Here is a 20,205-nt window from a genome sequence, read left to right as displayed (position 1 = left end):
TCTAGGTTATGTGATGCATGTTTTGGTTTGAATGCATGAAAAGCTTTCTTGTGATGATGTTGATCAAGTTGAGTCCTTTTGAACATGTTTTAGAGCCAAGGTTATGTTTTTACCTTCTCTTAAGGTTGATGCATGATCTATGAAATTCTTAGATGAAATCATGCTATACTTGATGAATATGTTTGGATCTATATGATAGTCTATAACATGTGTTTTAGAAGGAGTTATTTGATGATAAATATGTTGAAAAGCGTGCTGGATTTTTCATGTATTGTACGATTAAGCATGATAACAAGATTTGATGATGCTCTAGATATAGTGGCCGAAACCCTAGTTTGTTAGGGTTAGGCGCATGTAATTTTCTTTTATTTATGGATGCATGTGTTGATGATAGTTGCTGGACTTTGTACTTGATATTGGAAGAAGCATGTTGCCATGATTACTTGATTGAGTTGATGATGCTTGGGCCGAACCCTAATGGCCCTTTGGTGTTAGGTGTTGACTATGTTTATTGATGAGAGCTTATTGATAATTTTTCTACTTCTGTGAGGAATGGGACAAAACACTAAACCTCTTGATGACCATGATGTGCATGGTAACTCATTACGTTACCTCTATATAATGATATTAGTAACTAAACTTAGAGATGTGAACTTCGCTTGCAAGTAGTGAATGTGTATGGTTGTAGTGCTAGGGTATAGGCTATGGACCATGAGAACGATGGGGCAGCTAGAGACAAACGGTATACTTGCACGTGAGGAAGTTTTTGTGGATTGACTGTGTGGTCTCCACGTGACTTGGGTTGACTGTGTGGTCCCCTAGTGTTGTTCATCTGCGGATGATCGAGATTGGATCCAAGGTGTTGAGGTGGTTGTGTGAATGGTTAGGACGTTAGTCTAACTGAACAGTAAGTTGCTAACTCTAGAGATGATTACTTGAGACCGATATTGATCTTATGATTATTGTGTAATTGTTTTGTCTGTGAGTGATGCATGGGAACTGACCCTCTATTATCTGTTATTTGTTTTGTTCTGGGGGGGGGGGCGGCGGATGACCTTGACAAAGAGTGTGGTGCATTCTTGGGAGCTGATACTCCGTGACGAGCCACTACTGTAAGACCCAAGTTTTTAAGTTTTGGATAAGTGAAATAAAATACAAGAGTTTATTGGATGAAATAAATTTATGAAGGAGAAGGTTCAGGAAAAGTCCAAGGATTGTATCAAAACCGATAAAAGTTATAGCACGACTAACATTCGCCTAATCTTAGGTCAAAGACCCTAGTGAATAGTTAATTTATACTTTAGGACACGATGGAAACTAATTCCAAAAATCTTCAGAGAAATATTAGAATTTCTCTTATTCGTCTATAAACAAGTATTTCGACGCGAAACCCTGGAATGTACGAACGCCAAATTCCAATCCTCGGAAGTTTGCCGAAACTAAAACCCTGATAGTTCAAGAAACCTAAAATCAACCGACGATGAAGACTTTTTCAATTCAAAGCTTCAAACGAAGATTCCACACGCGGACACCCATTTCTCTTCATGTTTTCAATCTTTCTTCAGAAGAAAGTTTTCTCATCCGACATTCACTGCAAAAAGTAACTTTTCGGGTAAAATAGATTTACACCGACTTTTGATTGTTTACCTTAATTCCAAGAGAATCTCTTTTGAGTTTTGGAATTCTGTCGCCAACACCTATCTTAGAATTCACAGAGGAATGCACAGGAAAAATATCGGAAACACTCTTATATTTTTATCTTAACTCTATGAGTTAAATCCTCCGATATCTAAACTAATCTGTACCGGTTTACAAAATATCTTTACAAAATATCTTTACAAAATATCTTTACGAAATATCTTTACAAAATATCTATCCATCCTTATCCCTCCACCAAGTCATCCTTATCTAAACTTTGCAAAATATCTTCCATTTCCTTCACTATATATAGGTTGTAGCTAGAAAATGAAAATTTTGCAAAAATCTTCACCCATTCAGCCCCAAATCCGCGAGCACAAGGAGGAGAGGAGAGGAAAAAGATTTTCGCCGATTCTTGCCCGTTTGCTTCACAGTTCGTTGCTAATCGAAGACTACGAGGTATAGTTACTATTCCTCACTTTCGATCGTCATTTCCGTCAATTTTCTCTAGACTTTTCTGAGCTCAAAGTTTGGAGCTTTTTGTGAAATTCTCCAAATAGCTCGATTTCTCTGTCTAAACATCTTCCCCACGTGCCCAAGAGCACTTCTGTCGGATTAGTTTTTCCGTAATGTCGCCGGAATTCCGCCGGAGTCAATTTTTACCTCAAATACCCATTTTTGGGGCAAAGTCTCAATCTTTTAGCTTAGAGCTCTCGACTTAGCTTAGTGTCAATAAGATTAGTTGTCATAAACGTCGTTAGTAATGTAACGCCCCGATTTCTCGGGTGTCACACAGTAACCAATTAACCAATTTTCGTAAAGAATTTTCGCCGATTCATTTATTACTCTTGATTAGGTGATAAAGGTCATATTTACTTTTGAAAGCTCTTGAATACCATTGATAGAAATCACTTTAATGTTTTCCGATTCATAACATAACCATAAACAGCGGGTTAAAGAAATACGTTTTGCATTAAACTCATAAAAGGATAAAACATCAACCGTTATAAAATCAACTGTAAGTAAATAAAGAAAACCGTGTCCACACCCACGTATGGAAAAACCACGGCGGAAGTACATAGTTTACATCAGTTACTCAAGTTCTCATAAAACTCAACAGAATAAAATGAAGTTCCAAAAGAACGCTCGCTCATAGGGCTCCCAGTCCAGCCATCAGTGTCACGGTCACTCGGCAGGTTCATCCTTTGGTTTCTCATCTTCTACCACCTGTCTTCTCTTTCTGGGTCTCGGTCCAACCAAGTTGTTGTGAATCCACCGTGCGCCTCCTCCATAGCGTCGTTGTCCTGTAACCGAAGCGTCAGACCCGTCTTGAGGCACGAACTCAGCAGGTGTCCCAGCCTTAGGCTCAGCAGGTGTTTCCCCGACTCCCTCGACCTCAGGTAGTAGGAACCTAGGAGGTGGATAGGGCATGTCAAGGATGCCCCGTTCAACCGTGCGAACCTCCACTATATTGCCGTCCCGGTCCATCCCTATAAAGCTAACATCCCCGACATAAACTCTTCGGATCCCGGAGGAGTCGGCTCTCCAGGCCCGATCGTCTAGCTCTCCATCAAGTCTCAGCCTCCAGCGAGGCACGAACGTCGTAGTCGTCGACGCCATCTACCCCCCCCCCCCAAATAAACACATAGCAAACAAGAAAGGGTCAGATCTAAAAGAAAACACATAATACAATAGATATAATGAAGCAACTTCCACAATTAAAAAAAATAATTGTCTCTTTCACATTAGGGTTTAAGATGTTAGTTAGTCATCTATCGGTTCCTCACTTCACACAACCCACCAAATCTTCCATGGCCATCTTCGTGCTTCCGCAGAGGCACGGTTATAACGGTGACCGCAGTCAACCAAATCACGTGGAGCCGCAATGATCCACAAAGTTCACGGTGACCGCAGTCAACCAAATCACGTGAAGCCACACCGGCCCACAAGGTTCACGGGAGACCGCAGTCAACCCAAATAACTCCCTCGCGTGCAAGCCCATCGTTCTCATGGACCATAGTCTACCTGACCTACGTCCGCTAGTTAATTCGCTTGCAAACGAGTTATAATCACATTCACTTTGTATTTAGGGCTCTAAAGTCAGTCCTAGAGTCTTCTCAACTTTAATAACAATATTAAACATGACGACAAAAGATATCCTCAACACCAATGGGAATTACAGCTAGGTGAGCGACCCATGGTTCCTCAGTCAGGCAATATTCATATAGCATAGGTATTCATATTCACATGCTTCTCATACACATAACTCATGCCAAATTATTCAAGCAAAGCCTCAAACGACTTGAGCATGGAATCAAAGAAAGAAACACTCCGAACCCCTTGAAATAGGGTTCGACCGAACCCACTTTAGGCTCTAGGGTTTGTAAGATCAAGTTTTGATCTAGTAGTACAACTCTATGTTTTGATGATTACAAGTTAACCTTTTGATATGAACAATTGTGGTACTCTAACGTGTTTTTCTGAGTGTGCTACTTACAGGCTCTGACCTCAACTCAATCTCACACAAATCAGAAGCACTGTGTATAAAGAGTGACCCAAGCAACGCTTTCGCATTCACCATGTTCAGTATGAACAGTGGAAAAGCTTCAGAAGTTCTGAAGCTATACAAACTCTGATGTGGACTCAGTCGCTAGAAGCTCTGAAGATCCAGAAGTTCTGATAACCAAGAAACACTGAAGGTTCAGATGTTCTGATGGTGTAGAAGACTCTGAAGATCCAGAAGCTGAATAGTGGAAACTCTGAAGTCCAGAAGCAAGAAACTCTGAAGGCCATGTACTTCCCTCTGAGTTCAGAATCAGAAGATACAATGGTCAGAGGATCTGTGCTTTCCCTCTGACTCTGATCAACCGGCTTCACAAGTTCCAATATGAAGTATTCCTCTGATCAGAAGTCTCCTAGGTTAAAAGGTCAAGTCGCTATCCAAGTACAAAAGCAAGTGTACCTTCCTGACGACCTACCTAACGTTCTCAGCCACAGCAGAAGCTGGATTTTCCAGAACTGCCCTCCAACGGTAGCATTTCCCATGCAACGCTCAACCCTAATCCTTGGAGTATATATAGAGGCTGAAGATTGAAAGAAGCGGCTAAGAAACTAAGAAGAAGCAATACATACGCGCAAGACATATTCAAAATATTCTAAGCTTTCTTTCATCTGAAATTCATTGTGTTTACTATTAGCTTTTTAGAAGCAAATCTCTTGTAAACAATTCTTTGATAAACTGATACGCCCCAAGTTGATGCAAGGGCTGCAATGGATCGTCTAGGATTGATCTTGGATGATGAGAACTCTGAAATGTGAGAAAGAAGAAGAAGAATTTCGTGATGGAAGGGAAATGGACAGAAAAGAGGGGAAGTTTTAGTGAAATGGAAGATGAAGACTTCACACAAAGGTGGTGACAAACCCTTGATAAGCCTAATTCTTGAATCACTCAAGAACTATGAGAATCACTCTCACAAATCTGAATCACTCAGAAAAGAAAATACTAATTCATTCATAATCTGTCTATTACATTGAAGGAGTGGTCCTTATAAAGAAGAAGGAAATTCAGCCTAGTTACAAAAAAAATGATGAGGTGTAATTTCTCTAGAAGAATCCTAGGCTAGGAGTTACAAATTAAAAGAGGAAGATAGTGATATGCTTCAGCCCTGAACGTGTTTTTAGTGGCTGATTGCTTCATGTAACTCCCTTTCTTGATTGTTATTCTGACCAGGGAATATAGCATTCAATGCTCTTTATGAACTTAATTTCCCTTTCTTTGTAACTCCATTCTTGGCTTTGAAAGCTCTTCAATCCTTTGACTTTGCTGATGTAACTCCTCCATTCAGAACTTATTGAAATTCAAACACATTCAAAGAGTTTTAAGAAAGGAATGGATCCCTCCCTTTAAGCCCTTCATGCGCCACATGCAAACACACACCACTTGAAGTGGATTAAACACACTAAAATAAAATTCAGCAACATAATGCATTTGGATCCAACTTATTCAATTGGTCCTTTGCATTTTTATTGAAATAAAATAAAACAGAACATCACATGGCAGCCCCTATGCGTGGGCTGGCTCTTCTTCTTGGGCCTGAATGATCATCATGATTTTTGGTTCCATCTCTTCTACCACTTTGTCTTCAAGAATGGTTGCCACTACTTGCTGAAGAGTCTCTTTGGCCTTTTTAGCTCTAGCCCTTGTCATTGGTCCTCCAAGTCCTTTTAGGGCTCCATGACCCTTGTCCTTGTCCTTGTCCTCATCATTCCCTCCCTCTTGAAAAGGATTTGACCTCAAATCAAATTCTCCGCCATCTGCATCAAAGAGAGATAAATCAGAGACATTAAAGGTTGAGCTGATGTTATACTCACCTGGAAGCTCTATTTTGTAGGCATTGTTATTGATTCTCTCAAGCACTTGAAAAGGTCCATCCCCTCTAGGTTGGAGTTTGGATTTCCTTTGTTCTGGAAACCTTTCCTTCCTCATGTGCACCCAAACCCAATCTCCGGGTTGGAACACCACCTCCTTTCTTCCCTTGTTAGCTTGCCTAGCATAACTCTCATTCTTTCTCTCAATTTGAGCCTTCACACGCTCATGCATCTTCTTGACATATTCAGCTTTGCCCTGTCCTTCCTTGTGCTTGAAAATCCATACACTACTTCAAATGGAGAGCAATTGGTAGTGCTATGGACAGCCCTATTGTAAGCAAATTCAACATGAGGCAAACACGCCTCCCAAGCCTTTAAATTGGCCTTAAGGACAGTCCTAAGCAAGGTGCCTAGGGTCCTATTAACCACCTCAGTTTGCCCATCAGTTTGTGGGTGGCAAGTGGTAGAGAACAAAAGTTTGGTGCCTAACTTCCCCCATAAAGTCCTCCAGAAGTGACTTAGGAACTTGGTGTCCCTATCACTAACTATGCTTCTAGGCATCCCATGAAGTCTTACAACTTCTTTAAAGAACAAATCAGCAACGTGACAAGCATCATCAGCTTTCCTGCAAGGAATAAAGTGAGCCATTTTTGAAAACCTATCAACAACCACAAAAATGGAATCCTTACCATTCTTTGTTCTAGGGAGGCCTAAAACAAAGTCCATAGACAAGTCAACCCAAGGGTATTCAGGGATTGGCAAAGAAGTATACAAACCATGTGGCATCACCTTAGACTTAGCCTTCTTGCAAACAATGCAATGTTCACAAAACTTGATCACATCATGTTTCATTTTGGGCCAATAGAAATGTTCCTGTAAAGTTTCTAGAGTCTTTTGGACTCCAAAATGACCCATTAGTCCCCCAGCATGGGATTCTTTAACAAGCAGTTCTCTAATGGAACTTTTAGGCACACACAACCTGTTTTCCTTAAATAAAAATCCATTGTGCCTATAAAATCCATTTTGAGAAACTTTCTCACAAGCCACAAAAATTTCAGCAAAGTTATCATCTTTTTCATACATTTCTTTCACATGTTCAAGTCCTAGCAATTTAGTCTCTAACATGGAAAGCAACACGTGTCTCCTGGATAAAGCATCAGCCACAATGTTACTTTTCCCCTTTTTGTGTTTTATGACATAGGGAAATTGTTCCAAAAATTCAACCCATTTGGCATGCCTTTTGTTCAACTTACCTTGCCCCTTCAAGTATTTCAGCGACTCATGATCACTATGAATCACGAATTCCTTGGGCAAAAGATAATGCTGCCAGGTCTTCAAAGCTCTCACCAAAGCATACAATTCCTTATCATAAGTAGAATAGTTAAGGGCAGCTCCGCTTAACTTTTCACTAAAATAAGCAATTGGGTGGCCTTCTTGAAGCAACACAGCTCCAATACCTACATTTGAAGCATCACATTCAAGTTCAAAAGATTTAGCAAAGTTAGGTAAAGCAAGTATAGGTGCATGGGTAAGCTTATGCTTTAGGGCAGCAAAGGCCTCTTCTTGATTCTTTCCCCAATGAAAACCCACATTCTTTTTCACCACTTCATTTAGGGGTGCTGCCAAGGTACTAAAGTCCTTTACAAACCTCCTGTAGAAACTGGCCAAGCCATGAAAACTTCTTACATCACCCACGGATTTAGGAGTGGGCCACTCTTGAATGGCTTTGATCTTTTCCTCATCAACCTGCACTCCTTTCGAACTCACAACAAAACCAAGAAACACAACATGGTCAGTGCAAAAAGTGCATTTCTCAAGATTGGCAAACAATTGTTCCTTTCTAAGCATACTCAAGACGGATCTTAAGTGCTCAACATGCAGCTCAAGAGTAGTGCTATAGACCAAAATATCATCAAAGTACACAACCACAAATTTCCCAATGAATTCCCTCAAAACATGGTTCATTAGTCTCATAAAAGTACTAGGTGCATTAGTTAAACCAAAAGGCATAACCAACCATTCATACAAACCATATTTAGTTTTGAAAGCAGTTTTCCATTCATCCCCTTCTTTAATCCTTATCTGATTGTAACCACTTTTCAAATCAATTTTAGAAAAATAACATGCTCCATGCAATTCATCAAGCAAATCATCAAGTCTAGGAATAGGGTGCCTATACTTAATGGTGATGTTATTCAAGGCTCTACAATCAGAGCACATTCTCCAAGTCCCATCTTTCTTTGGTACCAAAATCACCGGTACAGCACAAGGACTCATGCTATTTCTTACCCACCCTTTGTTCAAGAGTTCTTCCACTTGTCTTTGAATTTCAGTGGTTTCTTGTGGGTTGCTTCTATATGCTGGCCTATTAGGCAAAGAAGCTCCCGGAATGAGATCAATTTGATGCTCAATTCCTCTCAGTGGTGGTAGACCACTTGGAACACTTGTTGGAAACACATCCTCATAATCCTGCAAAAGAGATTTAACACTAGAAGGCAGCTCAAAATTTTCAAAAGTGTTAGTGTTCAAAATCTGATTTTTGCAAAACATCAAGTATAGGATCTGTTTTGAAGCTATCATCCTTTTCACCTCTCTCTTTTTGATCAAACAAATTTCTTTTCTCTCAAGTATTTCACTCTTTTCTTTTTGCTCTCTCTCAAGTGTTTCACTCTTTTCTTTTTGCTTTCTCTCAAGTGTCTCACTCTTTTCTTTTCTCTCTTGTTCAATCTTTTCTCTCATTTTCTTTTGATCCTCACGCACCTCCCTAGGGCTCAAAGGTTTGAGCGTAATTTTCTGGCCATGATGTTGGAATGAGATCTTGTTGGTGCTTCCATTATGATCAGAGTTGGTGTCATATTGCCATGGTCTTCCCAGCAGTATGTGACTAGCCTCCATGGGAACAACATCACAAAGAACCTTATCCCTGTATTTGCCAATGGAAAAGTCAACTTCAACTTGCTTACTTACTTGTATTTCTCCATAGTGGCTGAGCCATTGAAGTTTGTATGGCCAAGGATGTGGTTTTGTGACCAGGTTCAGCTTCTCCACCATTCTTTCACTAGCCACATTAGTACAGCTTCCGCCATCAACAATCATCAAGCAAATCTGCCCATTGACAGAACATCTTGTGTGAAAGATATTCTCTCTTTGGCTTTCTTTCTTTGGCTTTTGTTGGCTACCAAGCATTCTTCGGATCATCAACAGTTCACCATTCATGGCTGCCTCCTCTTCTTCTTCACTTTGTTCTCCTTCGGACTCACTGGTGTAGTCTCCATCATCCTTAAGAATCATGGTCTTTTTGGAGGCACATTCATAAGCATAATGTCCCATACCTTGGCATTTGAAGCACTTGACCTCTTTGCTCTTTTTGGATGGTTGTTCAAGAGGTTTTGAAGAAGCTGAAGCTTGTGGTTTGGTGGCTGGTTTGCTAAGGGTGCTCGGCCCTTCATTCTTCATTCTGTCTCTCCAAGATGAATTGGAATTGGTAGAACTCTTCCTTGCAAGCCCTTTCCTTTTGAGTTGTTGCTCAACTTTAGTGGCCTTGTGCAGCAATTCTTCCATGTCTACATATTCCTGAAGTTCTATAATATCTCTAACATCATTAGATAGACCATTAATAAATCGAATCATGGTTACCTCTTCATCCTCCTCAAGATTGGCTTGCAACATAAGCACCTCAAGTTCTTTGTAATACTCCTCAACACTCTTGCTGCCTTGGGTAAGTTTTTGAAGTTTAAATTTTACATCCCTAGCATGGCTTGAAGGGACATATCTTTTCCTCATGATTCGTTTCATTTCAGCCCATGTTTCCACCGCTGGCTCCTCATTTCTCAATCTCTCTTTTGCAAACTTATTCCACCAAACAAGAGCATAGTCTGAAAAGTGAGCAGCTGCAAGTTTCACCTTTTGGTCCTCCTCATAGTTGTTGCAAGCAAAGACATGCTCTATTTTGAGTTCCCACTCCAAGTATGCCTCTGGATCACTCTTTCCCTTAAAAGGAGGAATTTGGAATTTGACTCCTTCAATCCGAGCAGGTCTAGGATTTTCATGAATTCGTCGTGGCCTCCCGCCTTCACTGTCACTATTGTTCCGGTTCTCCATTTGATCCAGCCTTTCGTGGATCTCTTCAGTTTGCCTCCTCATTAAGTTTTCCAGATGTTGTGTAAGAGCCCGCATTTCGATGGTCGAGAGTCGCACTGCTGGTTGCTCCTCCTCTTCTCCTGACATCTTTGACAAATGAAAAGATTCAAGTAGAACAAACAAATGTTAGTGTTTACCTCACTTCTCTCGTGTTTCCCTCAAATTGGCTTTTCTATGATGTGCACTCTTGCCTTTTTCCACTCAAAAATTCTCACAATCTCTTGAGTAAATCAAAGTTAAGACACACAAAGAATTATGCCACCAAATTTGTGTAGAGTCACACAGATTAGAATAGACTTTAGAATATGAAACAAAAGAAGACAAGACAAAATCACCACAGAAATGGAAAGGACTCCAAATATTTAGAGACTAAAGAAGAATTCAAGAACAAACAGAAAGAAGAAAATAAATTGGAATGCTAGCAACAAAATTACCTTGAACAATTGAATTTGGCTAATTAAACAAGAACCATTCAGCCATTTTTTTTTTTGAATTTTCGTTTTTTTTTTTTTTTGAATTTTCGTTTTGTAATTTGTTTTTGATTCTGAACAATTAACAAGGCTTAACTTTTGCAATGGTTCAGCCAAAAGAAACAAAAACTAAAATCAAGGTAACAAGAAATGACAAAGAGTTGCTAACCAGAATTCCAGATAAGAAAAGAAACCAAAATCCTAGAACCGGAGCTCTGATTACCAAATGATACGCCCCAAGTTGATGCAAGGGCTGCAATGGATCGTCTAGGATTGATCTTGGATGATGAGAACTCTGAAATGTGAGAAAGAAGAAGAAGAATTTCGTGATGGAAGGGAAATGGACAGAAAAGAGGGGAAGTTTTAGTGAAATGGAAGATGAAGACTTCACACAAAGGTGGTGACAAACCCTTGATAAGCCTAATTCTTGAATCACTCAAGAACTATGAGAATCACTCTCACAAATCTGAATCACTCAGAAAAGAAAATACTAATTCATTCATAATCTGTCTATTACATTGAAGGAGTGGTCCTTATAAAGAAGAAGGAAATTCAGCCTAGTTACAAAAAAAATGATGAGGTGTAATTTCTCTAGAAGAATCCTAGGCTAGGAGTTACAAATTAAAAGAGGAAGATAGTGATATGCTTCAGCCCTGAACGTGTTTTTAGTGGCTGATTGCTTCATGTAACTCCCTTTCTTGATTGTTATTCTGACCAGGGAATATAGCATTCAATGCTCTTTATGAACTTAATTTCCCTTTCTTTGTAACTCCATTCTTGGCTTTGAAAGCTCTTCAATCCTTTGACTTTGCTGATGTAACTCCTCCATTCAGAACTTATTGAAATTCAAACACATTCAAAGAGTTTTAAGAAAGGAATGGATCCCTCCCTTTAAGCCCTTCATGCGCCACATGCAAACACACACCACTTGAAGTGGATTAAACACACTAAAATAAAATTCAGCAACATAATGCATTTGGATCCAACTTATTCAATTGGTCCTTTGCATTTTTATTGAAATAAAATAAAACAGAACATCACATGGCAGCCCCTATGCGTGGGCTGGCTCTTCTTCTTGGGCCTGAATGATCATCATGATTTTTGGTTCCATCTCTTCTACCACTTTGTCTTCAAGAATGGTTGCCACTACTTGCTGAAGAGTCTCTTTGGCCTTTTTAGCTCTAGCCCTTGTCATTGGTCCTCCAAGTCCTTTTAGGGCTCCATGACCCTTGTCCTTGTCCTCATCATAAACAGTTTGTTTAGTTCCTTTAGGAGATCAAGGTTGATCGGATCCTAGAGAAGACTAAGAGAGTGAATCTTAGTGTGAGCTAAGTCAGTGTAATTGTTAGTCACTTGTAGGTTTCAAGTGCAGTTGTAACTCTTACCTGATTAGTGGATTGCCTTCATTCTAAGAAGGAAGAAATCACCTTAACGGGTGGACTGGAGTAGCTTGAGTGATTTATCAAGTGAACCAGGATAAAATCCTTGTGTGCTTTTCTATCTCTTATCTTTAGCACTTAAGTTCTCGAAAGATTTGTCAAAATCTTTAAGGTGGAAGCTTTGTTCTGAAAACGTTATTCAAACCCCCCCTTTCTACCGTTTTTCATACCTTCAATTGGTATCAGAGCGCAAGTTCTGATTACCACACCTAACAGTGTTCAGTGATCCGGGCCGGTGTGAAAAACAATGGCTGCCACCACCAGTGAAACTCAAAGAGATGGTTACAATGCAAAACCTCCTATGTTCGATGGTCAAAGGTTCGAATATTGGAAAGATAGACTGGAAAGTTTCTTTCTGGGTTTCGATGCAGATCTCTGGGATATTATTGTGGATGGCTATGAGCGTCCAGTTGATGCAGATGGCAAGAAGATCCCAAGGTCTGAGATGACTGCAGATCAAAAGAAGCTGTACACACAACATCACAAAGCAAGAGCAATTCTTCTAAGTGCTATTTCCTATGAGGAGTACCAGAAGATTACAGATCGTGAGTTTGCTAAAGGCATTTTTGATTCTCTGAAGATGTCTCATGAAGGAAACAAGAAAGTCAAAGAATCAAAGGCATTGTCCTTGATCCAAAAGTATGAATCCTTCATCATGGAGCCAAATGAGTCCATTGAAGAAATGTTCTCCAGATTTCAATTGCTTGTAGCTGGCATACGACCTCTCAACAAGAGCTACACAACAAAAGATCATGTCATAAGGGTCATCAGGTGTCTTCCTGAAAGTTGGATGCCTTTGGTGACTTCAATAGAGCTCACAAGAGACGTTGAGAATATGAGTTTAGAAGAACTCATCAGCATTTTGAAATGCCATGAGCTGAAGCGCTCAGAGATGCAAGATCTGAGGAAAAAGTCCATAGCCTTGAAATCCAAACCTGAAAAGGCTAAGGTTGAGAAGTCAAAGGCTCTTCAAGCTGAAGAAGAAGAATCTGAAGAAGCATCAGAAGATTCTGATGAAGATGAGCTGACTCTGATCTCCAAGAGACTCAACCGCATCTGGAAGCACAGGCAGAGCAAGTTCAAAGGCTCTGGAAAGGCAAAAGGAAAGTATGAGTCCTCAGGCCAGAAGAAGTCTTCAATCAAGGAAGTCACATGCTTTGAGTGCAAAGAATCTGGGCACTACAAAAGTGATTGTCCAAAGTTGAAGAAAGACAAGAAGCCAAAGAAGCACTTCAAGACGAAGAAGAGTCTGATGGTGACATTTGATGAATCAGAGTCAGAGGATGTTGACTCTGATGGTGAAGTCCAAGGACTCATGGCAATTGTCAAAGACAAGGAAGCAGAGTCAAAGGAAGTTGTTGACTCTGACTCAGAATCAGAAGGAGATCCTAACTCAGACGATGAAAATGAGGTATTTGCTTCTTTCTCTACCTCTGAACTGAAACATGCATTGTCTGATATCATGGATAAGTATAACTCCTTATTGTCTAAGCATAAGAAGCTGAAAAAGGACTTATCTGCTGTTTCCAAGACTCCTTCTGAACATGAGAAAATTATTTCTGATTTGAAAAATGATAATCATGCTTTGATCAATTCTAACTCTGTGCTTAAGAACCAGATTGCTAAGTTAGAAGAAATTGTTGCCTGTGATGCCTCTGATTGTAGAAATGAATCAAAGTATGAAAAGTCTTTTCAAAGATTCCTAGCTAAAAGCGTGGATAGAAGCTTAATGGCTTCAATGATCTATGGCGTAAGCAGAAATGGAATGCATGGCATTGGCTATTCTAAACCAATTAGAAATGAGCCTTCTGTGTCTAAAGCTAAATCCTTGTATGAATGCTTTGTTCCCTCTGGTACAATATTGCCTGATCCTGTACCTGCTAAAATTGCTAAAAACCCTCTTAAAAAGGGATCTTTCTCTATGACTAAATATCATGCAAATATTCCTTTAAAATATTATGTTGAGACACCCAAGGTGATCAGAACCTCTGGGGTAACTAACAAAAGAGGACCCAGAAAGTGGGTACCTAAGGACAAAATTATCTATGTTGCAGATATCCTTGATAGCTCCACTGAAACACCAATCATGGTATCTGGACAGTGGATGCTCGCGTCACATGACGGGAGAAAAGCGTATGTTCCGAGAGCTGAAACTTAAGCCTGGAGGCGAAGTTGGCTTCGGAGGAAATGAAAAGGGTAAAATTATTGGTACTGGCACTATTTGTGTAGATAGTAGTCCATGCATTGATAATGTTTTATTGGTAGACGGCTTAACACATAACTTATTGTCTATAAGTCAATTAGCTGACAAGGGTTATGATGTTATATTCAATCAAAAGTCCTGCCGGGCTGTAAGTCAGATCGATGGCTCTGTTCTGTTTAACAGCAAGAGGAAGAACAACATTTATAAGATCAGATTATCTGAGTTGGAGGCTCAGAATGTGAAGTGCCTTCTGTCTGTTAATGAAGAGCAGTGGGTATGGCATAGACGGTTAGGGCATGCCAGTATGAGAAAGATTTCTCAGCTGAGCAAGCTAAATCTTGTCAGGGGCTTACCCAATCTGAAGTTCGCTTCAGACGCTCTTTGTGAAGCATGTCAGAAAGGCAAATTCACAAAAGTCCCTTTCAAGGCAAAGAATGTTGTCTCAACCTCAAGGCCGTTAGAACTTCTGCATATCGACCTGTTTGGACCAGTGAAAACTGAGTCTATAGGTGGCAAGAGATATGGGATGGTTATCGTTGATGACTATAGCCGCTGGACATGGGTAAAGTTTCTAACCCGCAAGGATGAGTCTCATGCTGTGTTCTCTACCTTCATTGCTCAAGTGCAAAACGAGAAGGCTTGTAGGATTGTGCGTGTCAGAAGTGACCATGGTGGAGAGTTTGAGAATGACAAGTTTGAGAGTCTGTTTGATTCCTATGGAATTGCACATGATTTCTCTTGTCCCAGAACTCCTCAACAAAATGGTGTTGTTGAGAGGAAGAACAGAACTCTTCAGGAGATGGCTAGAACCATGCTCCAAGAAACTGGCATGGCTAAGCACTTTTGGGCAGAGGCAGTAAATACAGCATGTTACATTCAGAACAGAATCTCTGTGAGACCAATTCTGAATAAGACTCCTTATGAATTGTGGAAGAACATAAAACCCAACATTTCTTATTTTCATCCTTTTGGCTGTGTTTGTTATGTTCTCAATACTAAGGATAGATTGCATAAATTTGATGCTAAGTCTTCTAAGTGTCTATTACTTGGTTATTCTGATAGATCTAAAGGCTTTAGATTTTATAATACTGATGCTAAGACTATTGAAGAATCTATTCATGTTAGATTTGATGATAAGCTTGACTCTGACCAGTCAAAGCTAGTTGAAAAGTTTGCAGATTTAAGCATTAATGTTTCTGACAAAGGCAAAGCTCCAGAGGAAGTTGAGCCAGAGGAAGATGAACCAGAGGAAGAAGCTGGTCCCTCTAACTCACAAACTCTGAAGAAGAGCAGAATCACTGCAGCTCACCCTAAGGAATTGATTCTGGGTAACAAAGATGAACCAGTCAGAACCAGATCTGCCTTCAGACCCTCTGAAGAGACCTTGCTGAGTCTGAAAGGATTGGTGTCCTTAATTGAACCCAAGTCAATAGATGAAGCTCTTCAGGACAAGGATTGGATTCTGGCCATGGAAGAAGAATTGAATCAATTTTCCAAGAACGATGTTTGGAGCTTAGTGAAGAAGCCTGACAATGTCCATGTTATTGGAACAAAATGGGTATTCAGAAACAAGCTGAATGAGAAAGGAGATGTAGTCAGAAACAAGGCAAGGCTAGTTGCTCAAGGCTACAGCCAGCAAGAAGGAATAGACTACACTGAAACTTTTGCTCCGGTAGCAAGACTGGAGGCAATCAGACTATTGATCTCTTTCTCAGTAAATCACAACATAGTTCTACATCAGATGGACGTAAAGAGTGCCTTCCTAAATGGCTATATCTCAGAGGAAGTCTATGTTCATCAACCCCCAGGTTTTGAAGATGAAAAGAAACCAGACCATGTGTTCAAATTGAAGAAATCACTCTACGGTCTGAAGCAAGCTCCCAGAGCATGGTATGAGAGACTTAGCTCATTCCTTCTGGAGAATGAGTTTGTAAGGGGTAAAGTAGATACAACTCTTTTTTGCAAGACTTATAAAGATGATATCTTAATTGTGCAAATTTATGTTGATGATATTATATTTGGTTCTGCTAATCAATCTCTATGCAAAGAATTTTCTGAGATGATGCAGGCTGAATTTGAGATGAGTATGATGGGAGAATTAAAGTACTTTCTGGGAATACAAGTTGATCAAACACCAGAAGGAACATATATCCATCAGAGCAAGTACACTAAAGAACTTCTGAAGAAGTTCAATATGCTGGAATCTACAGTGGCCAAGACTCCAATGCATCCTACATGCATTTTGGAGAAAGAAGATAAAAGTGGTAAAGTATGTCAGAAGCTCTATCGTGGAATGATAGGTTCACTTCTATACTTAACTGCATCTAGGCCAGACATATTATTTAGTGTTCACTTATGTGCTCGTTTCCAATCAGATCCAAGGGAAACCCACTTAACTGCTGTTAAGAGGATCCTAAGGTATCTGAAAGGCACCACTAACCTTGGCTTGATGTATAAGAAAACATCAGAGTATAAGCTTTCAGGTTATTGTGATGCTGATTATGCTGGAGATAGAACAGAGAGAAAAAGTACTTCCGGAAATTGTCAATTTCTGGGAGGCAATCTAGTCTCATGGGCAAGCAAGAGGCAATCAACCATTGCACTATCAACTGCTGAGGCAGAATATATCTCAGCAGCAATATGCAGCACTCAGATGCTCTGGATGAAACATCAGCTGGAGGATTATCAGATCCTTGAGAGCAATATCCCAATCTATTGTGATAACACTGCTGCAATCTCATTGAGTAAGAATCCTATCTTGCATTCAAGGGCAAAGCACATTGAGGTAAAGTATCATTTTATTAGAGATTATGTACAGAAGGGCGTACTTCTTCTGAAGTTTGTTGATACTGACCATCAATGGGCAGATATCTTTACAAAGCCCTTAGCTGAAGATAGATTTAATTTTATTCTGAAAAATCTAAACATGGACTTTTGTCCAGAGTGAAGATGGATCAGAACCTCTGACTATGATACTTCTTGATCAGAAGATGTCTAGTCCAGAAGGTAACTCAATCAGAGTGTGTGTGCCCACTGGTACTGACTCTGAAGCTGAGACAACAACACGTGTGTCAGAATTTCTGATGCATAATTCCTTGTGCCCGTGTGACAGTCTGTTATGATTGCGTGTAGATATGCTTATCTCCTGTGTGTGATTGTGTATTTTACTGTTACTATCTATCTTTAATTTTCAACCGTTGATCTTAAAGTGCTTTTTGAATCAACAACGGTTATTTGATAAAACCCACTATACACACACGATTCTCGTTCACTTCCGGTTTTCACTCTTGCACTCTCTGCTTTTCAAAAACCGCTCCTCTCGAATTCTCTCTCGATCTCTCTTCATCTTTCAAACTTCATCTTCTACCTCAAACCTTCAACCTCTTCAAAATGGTGAGACAAACCAGAAGATCTGCTGCAGACGCACCTCAGTTCCCTCACATGGTAGTCGGGTTGGCAACGGGCAAAGGGGCTCTGAGAACCCGGCACAAGAACAAGTTCAAGCTCAAGAGCAGATTGTTCCTATTGCAGAACGGGGCTGTGCCGTTCACTGTGTTTTTCCTCCTGAGGAACTCCAAGTCCTGGCAGAATGGAGATTCAACCTCGATAACTTGGCTGCAAATGGGTTTGATCTTCGTCCTGAAGTCCAAGCTCAAGGTTGGGGAAATTATTTCAACCGACTTCGAGGACCGGTGTATGAGAAATTGGTAAAGGAATTCTGGAAGCACGCAGACTGCGATGACACTCAGGTGGTCTCTCACATTCTTGGCAGGAAGATCATCATCACTGAGAAGTCCTTCGTGAATCTGCTAGGAGCAGAAACTGCTTATGGGTATCGGTTCCAACTGACGGAATCGAAGCTGAAACCCAGCACCAAGGACATAGTCAACAAGGCCCTGTACACAACCTTCAAACCGGGCAAGACGAGTTACAAGGTGATGGACCTTCACCCCAAACTCAGGATCTGGCACAAGATCCTACTCAACTGCATTAATCAGAGACCGAAGGGCAGTTCCCCAGATTACATCAACTTCAACCAGAAGGCGATGCTGTTTTTCATTCAAGACAAGGAGAAGATCTGCCTTCCCTACTTCCTGTTCTCCTACTTGAAGGAATGCATCCGGAAGTCTCGCACCACAGCCTCCATCAAGTCTGCAATCAAATATATCCCTTTTGGGAGGCTGCTCTCAGACTTTCTCATTGAAAGCAACTTGGTGCAAGATTTGATCAATGCTGGTTGCACAGAGGATTTGAGCACCATTGTCAGTGATGTCTTCACTGCAAACTCCTTGAAGAAGATGGGCTTAATCCAGAAGAAGATTGCTCCTGCTCATGAAGACACATCTTCTGAGATCAGAGGAAGAAGAAAGCCTCTGAATGACTACCCTCTGTGGACTCAAGCAGACCATCCTGAAGCCATCAGATGCTATGTTGAAGACCTCAGGGCTCAAGGATTCGAGATTGACCTTGATGATTTCGTCAGTAGACTTCCACCAGCTCCAGAGTTTCCTTCTCCTCCCAAGAAGAAAACCAAGAGGAAGATGATTCTGGAAGAATCCTTAGAGGAATCTGATGTCCCTCTGGTCAAGAAGCCGAAGAGCAAGCCTGATGATGATGATGGTGATGATAGTGAGGATGGTCCTCCAAAGAAGAAGCAGAAGAAGGTCAGAATTGTGGTGAAGCCTACTCGGGTGGAACCAGCTGCTGCAGTGGTCAGAAGGACTGAACCTCCTGCCAGAGTGACTCGATCATCAGCACATACAAGTAAGCCTGCACTTGCTTCTGATGATGATTTGAATTTATTTGATGCACTCCCTATTTCTGCCTTGCTTCAACATTCCTCAAATCCCCTCACTCCTATTCCTGAATCCCAACCAGCCGCACAAACCACCTCTCCACCACATTCCCCAAGATCTTCCTTCTTTCAACCTTCTCCTACTGAAGCACCTCTCTGGAATTTGCTTCAGACCCAAACCTCTAGGTCAGAAGATCCAACCTCTCTCCTTACCATTCCATACGACCCATTATCCTCTGAACCAATCATCCCTGACCAACCCGAACCCAACCAAACAGAACCACAACCCAGAACGTCTGATCACTCTGCTCCCAGAGCATCAGCACGTCCTGCTGCCAGAACCACGGATACAGACTCTTCAACAGCCTTCACACCTGTATCCTTCCCCATCAATGTTATTGACTCTCCTCCCTCCAATACCTCTGAATCAATTAGAAAATTCATGGAGGTTAGAAAGGAGAAGGTTTCTGCCTTGGAAGAGTATTACCTTACCTGTCCAAGCCCTAGGAGATATCCTGGCCCTAGACCTGAACGTCTAGTTGACCCAGATGAACCTATCTTGGCCAATCCTATCCAAGAGGCAGATCCCTTAGTCCAACAAGCTCACCCTGTCCCTGACCAACAAGAGCCCATTCAACCAGACCCTGAACCTGAACAATCAGTGTCTAACCAATCCTCGGTTAGATCACCTCACCCTCTGGTTGAAACTTCAGACCCTCACCTTGGAACCTCTGAACCCAATTCTCCCATGATTAACATTGGTTCTCCACAAGGTGCCTCTGAAGCCCATAGCAGCAATCATCCAGCCTCTCCTGAACCCAACCTCTCCATAATTCCCTATACTCACCTTCAACCCACATTTCTCTCTGAGTGCATCAATATCTTCTATCATGAAGCCTCTTTGAGGCTCCGCAATGTGCACGGTCAGACTGATCTCAGTGAGAATGCTGAAAATGTGGCTGATGAGTGGAACAATCTGAGCACTTGGCTAGTGGCTCAAGTTCCGATTATGATGCAGCTCCTGCATGCAGAGGGCAGTCAGAGCATTGAGGCTGCAAAGCAAAGGCTTGCTAGGAGGGTGGCTCTTCATGAACTAGAACAGAGAAATAAGCTTCTTGAAGCTATTGAAGAAGCCAAGAGAAAGAAAGAACA

The 20,205-nt window shown here is 41.0% G+C and overlaps 1 protein-coding gene across 1 annotated transcript; it reads right to left on the bottom strand.

Moving 5' to 3' along the window:
- Positions 1-3,847: 3,847 nt before the first annotated feature.
- LOC130736407 (uncharacterized) lies at positions 3,848-9,906 on the bottom strand (the record flags this gene model as incomplete). Its single annotated transcript, XM_057588243.1, has 7 exons — positions 3,848-3,888; positions 5,722-5,952; positions 6,010-6,167; positions 6,248-7,015; positions 7,142-7,779; positions 8,227-8,477; positions 8,853-9,906. Coding segments are annotated over 7 exons (3,141 nt in total), but the record flags the coding sequence as incomplete, so codon positions are not given.
- Positions 9,907-20,205: the final 10,299 nt, after the last annotated feature.

Source organism: Lotus japonicus, chromosome 2, assembly GCF_012489685.1.
Source record: "Lotus japonicus ecotype B-129 chromosome 2, LjGifu_v1.2".
NCBI classification, from domain to species: Eukaryota; Viridiplantae; Streptophyta; class Magnoliopsida; order Fabales; family Fabaceae; genus Lotus; species Lotus japonicus.
The sequence above is the reverse complement of the archived record's forward strand: the minus strand, read 5'-3'. Positions and strand labels throughout refer to the sequence as shown.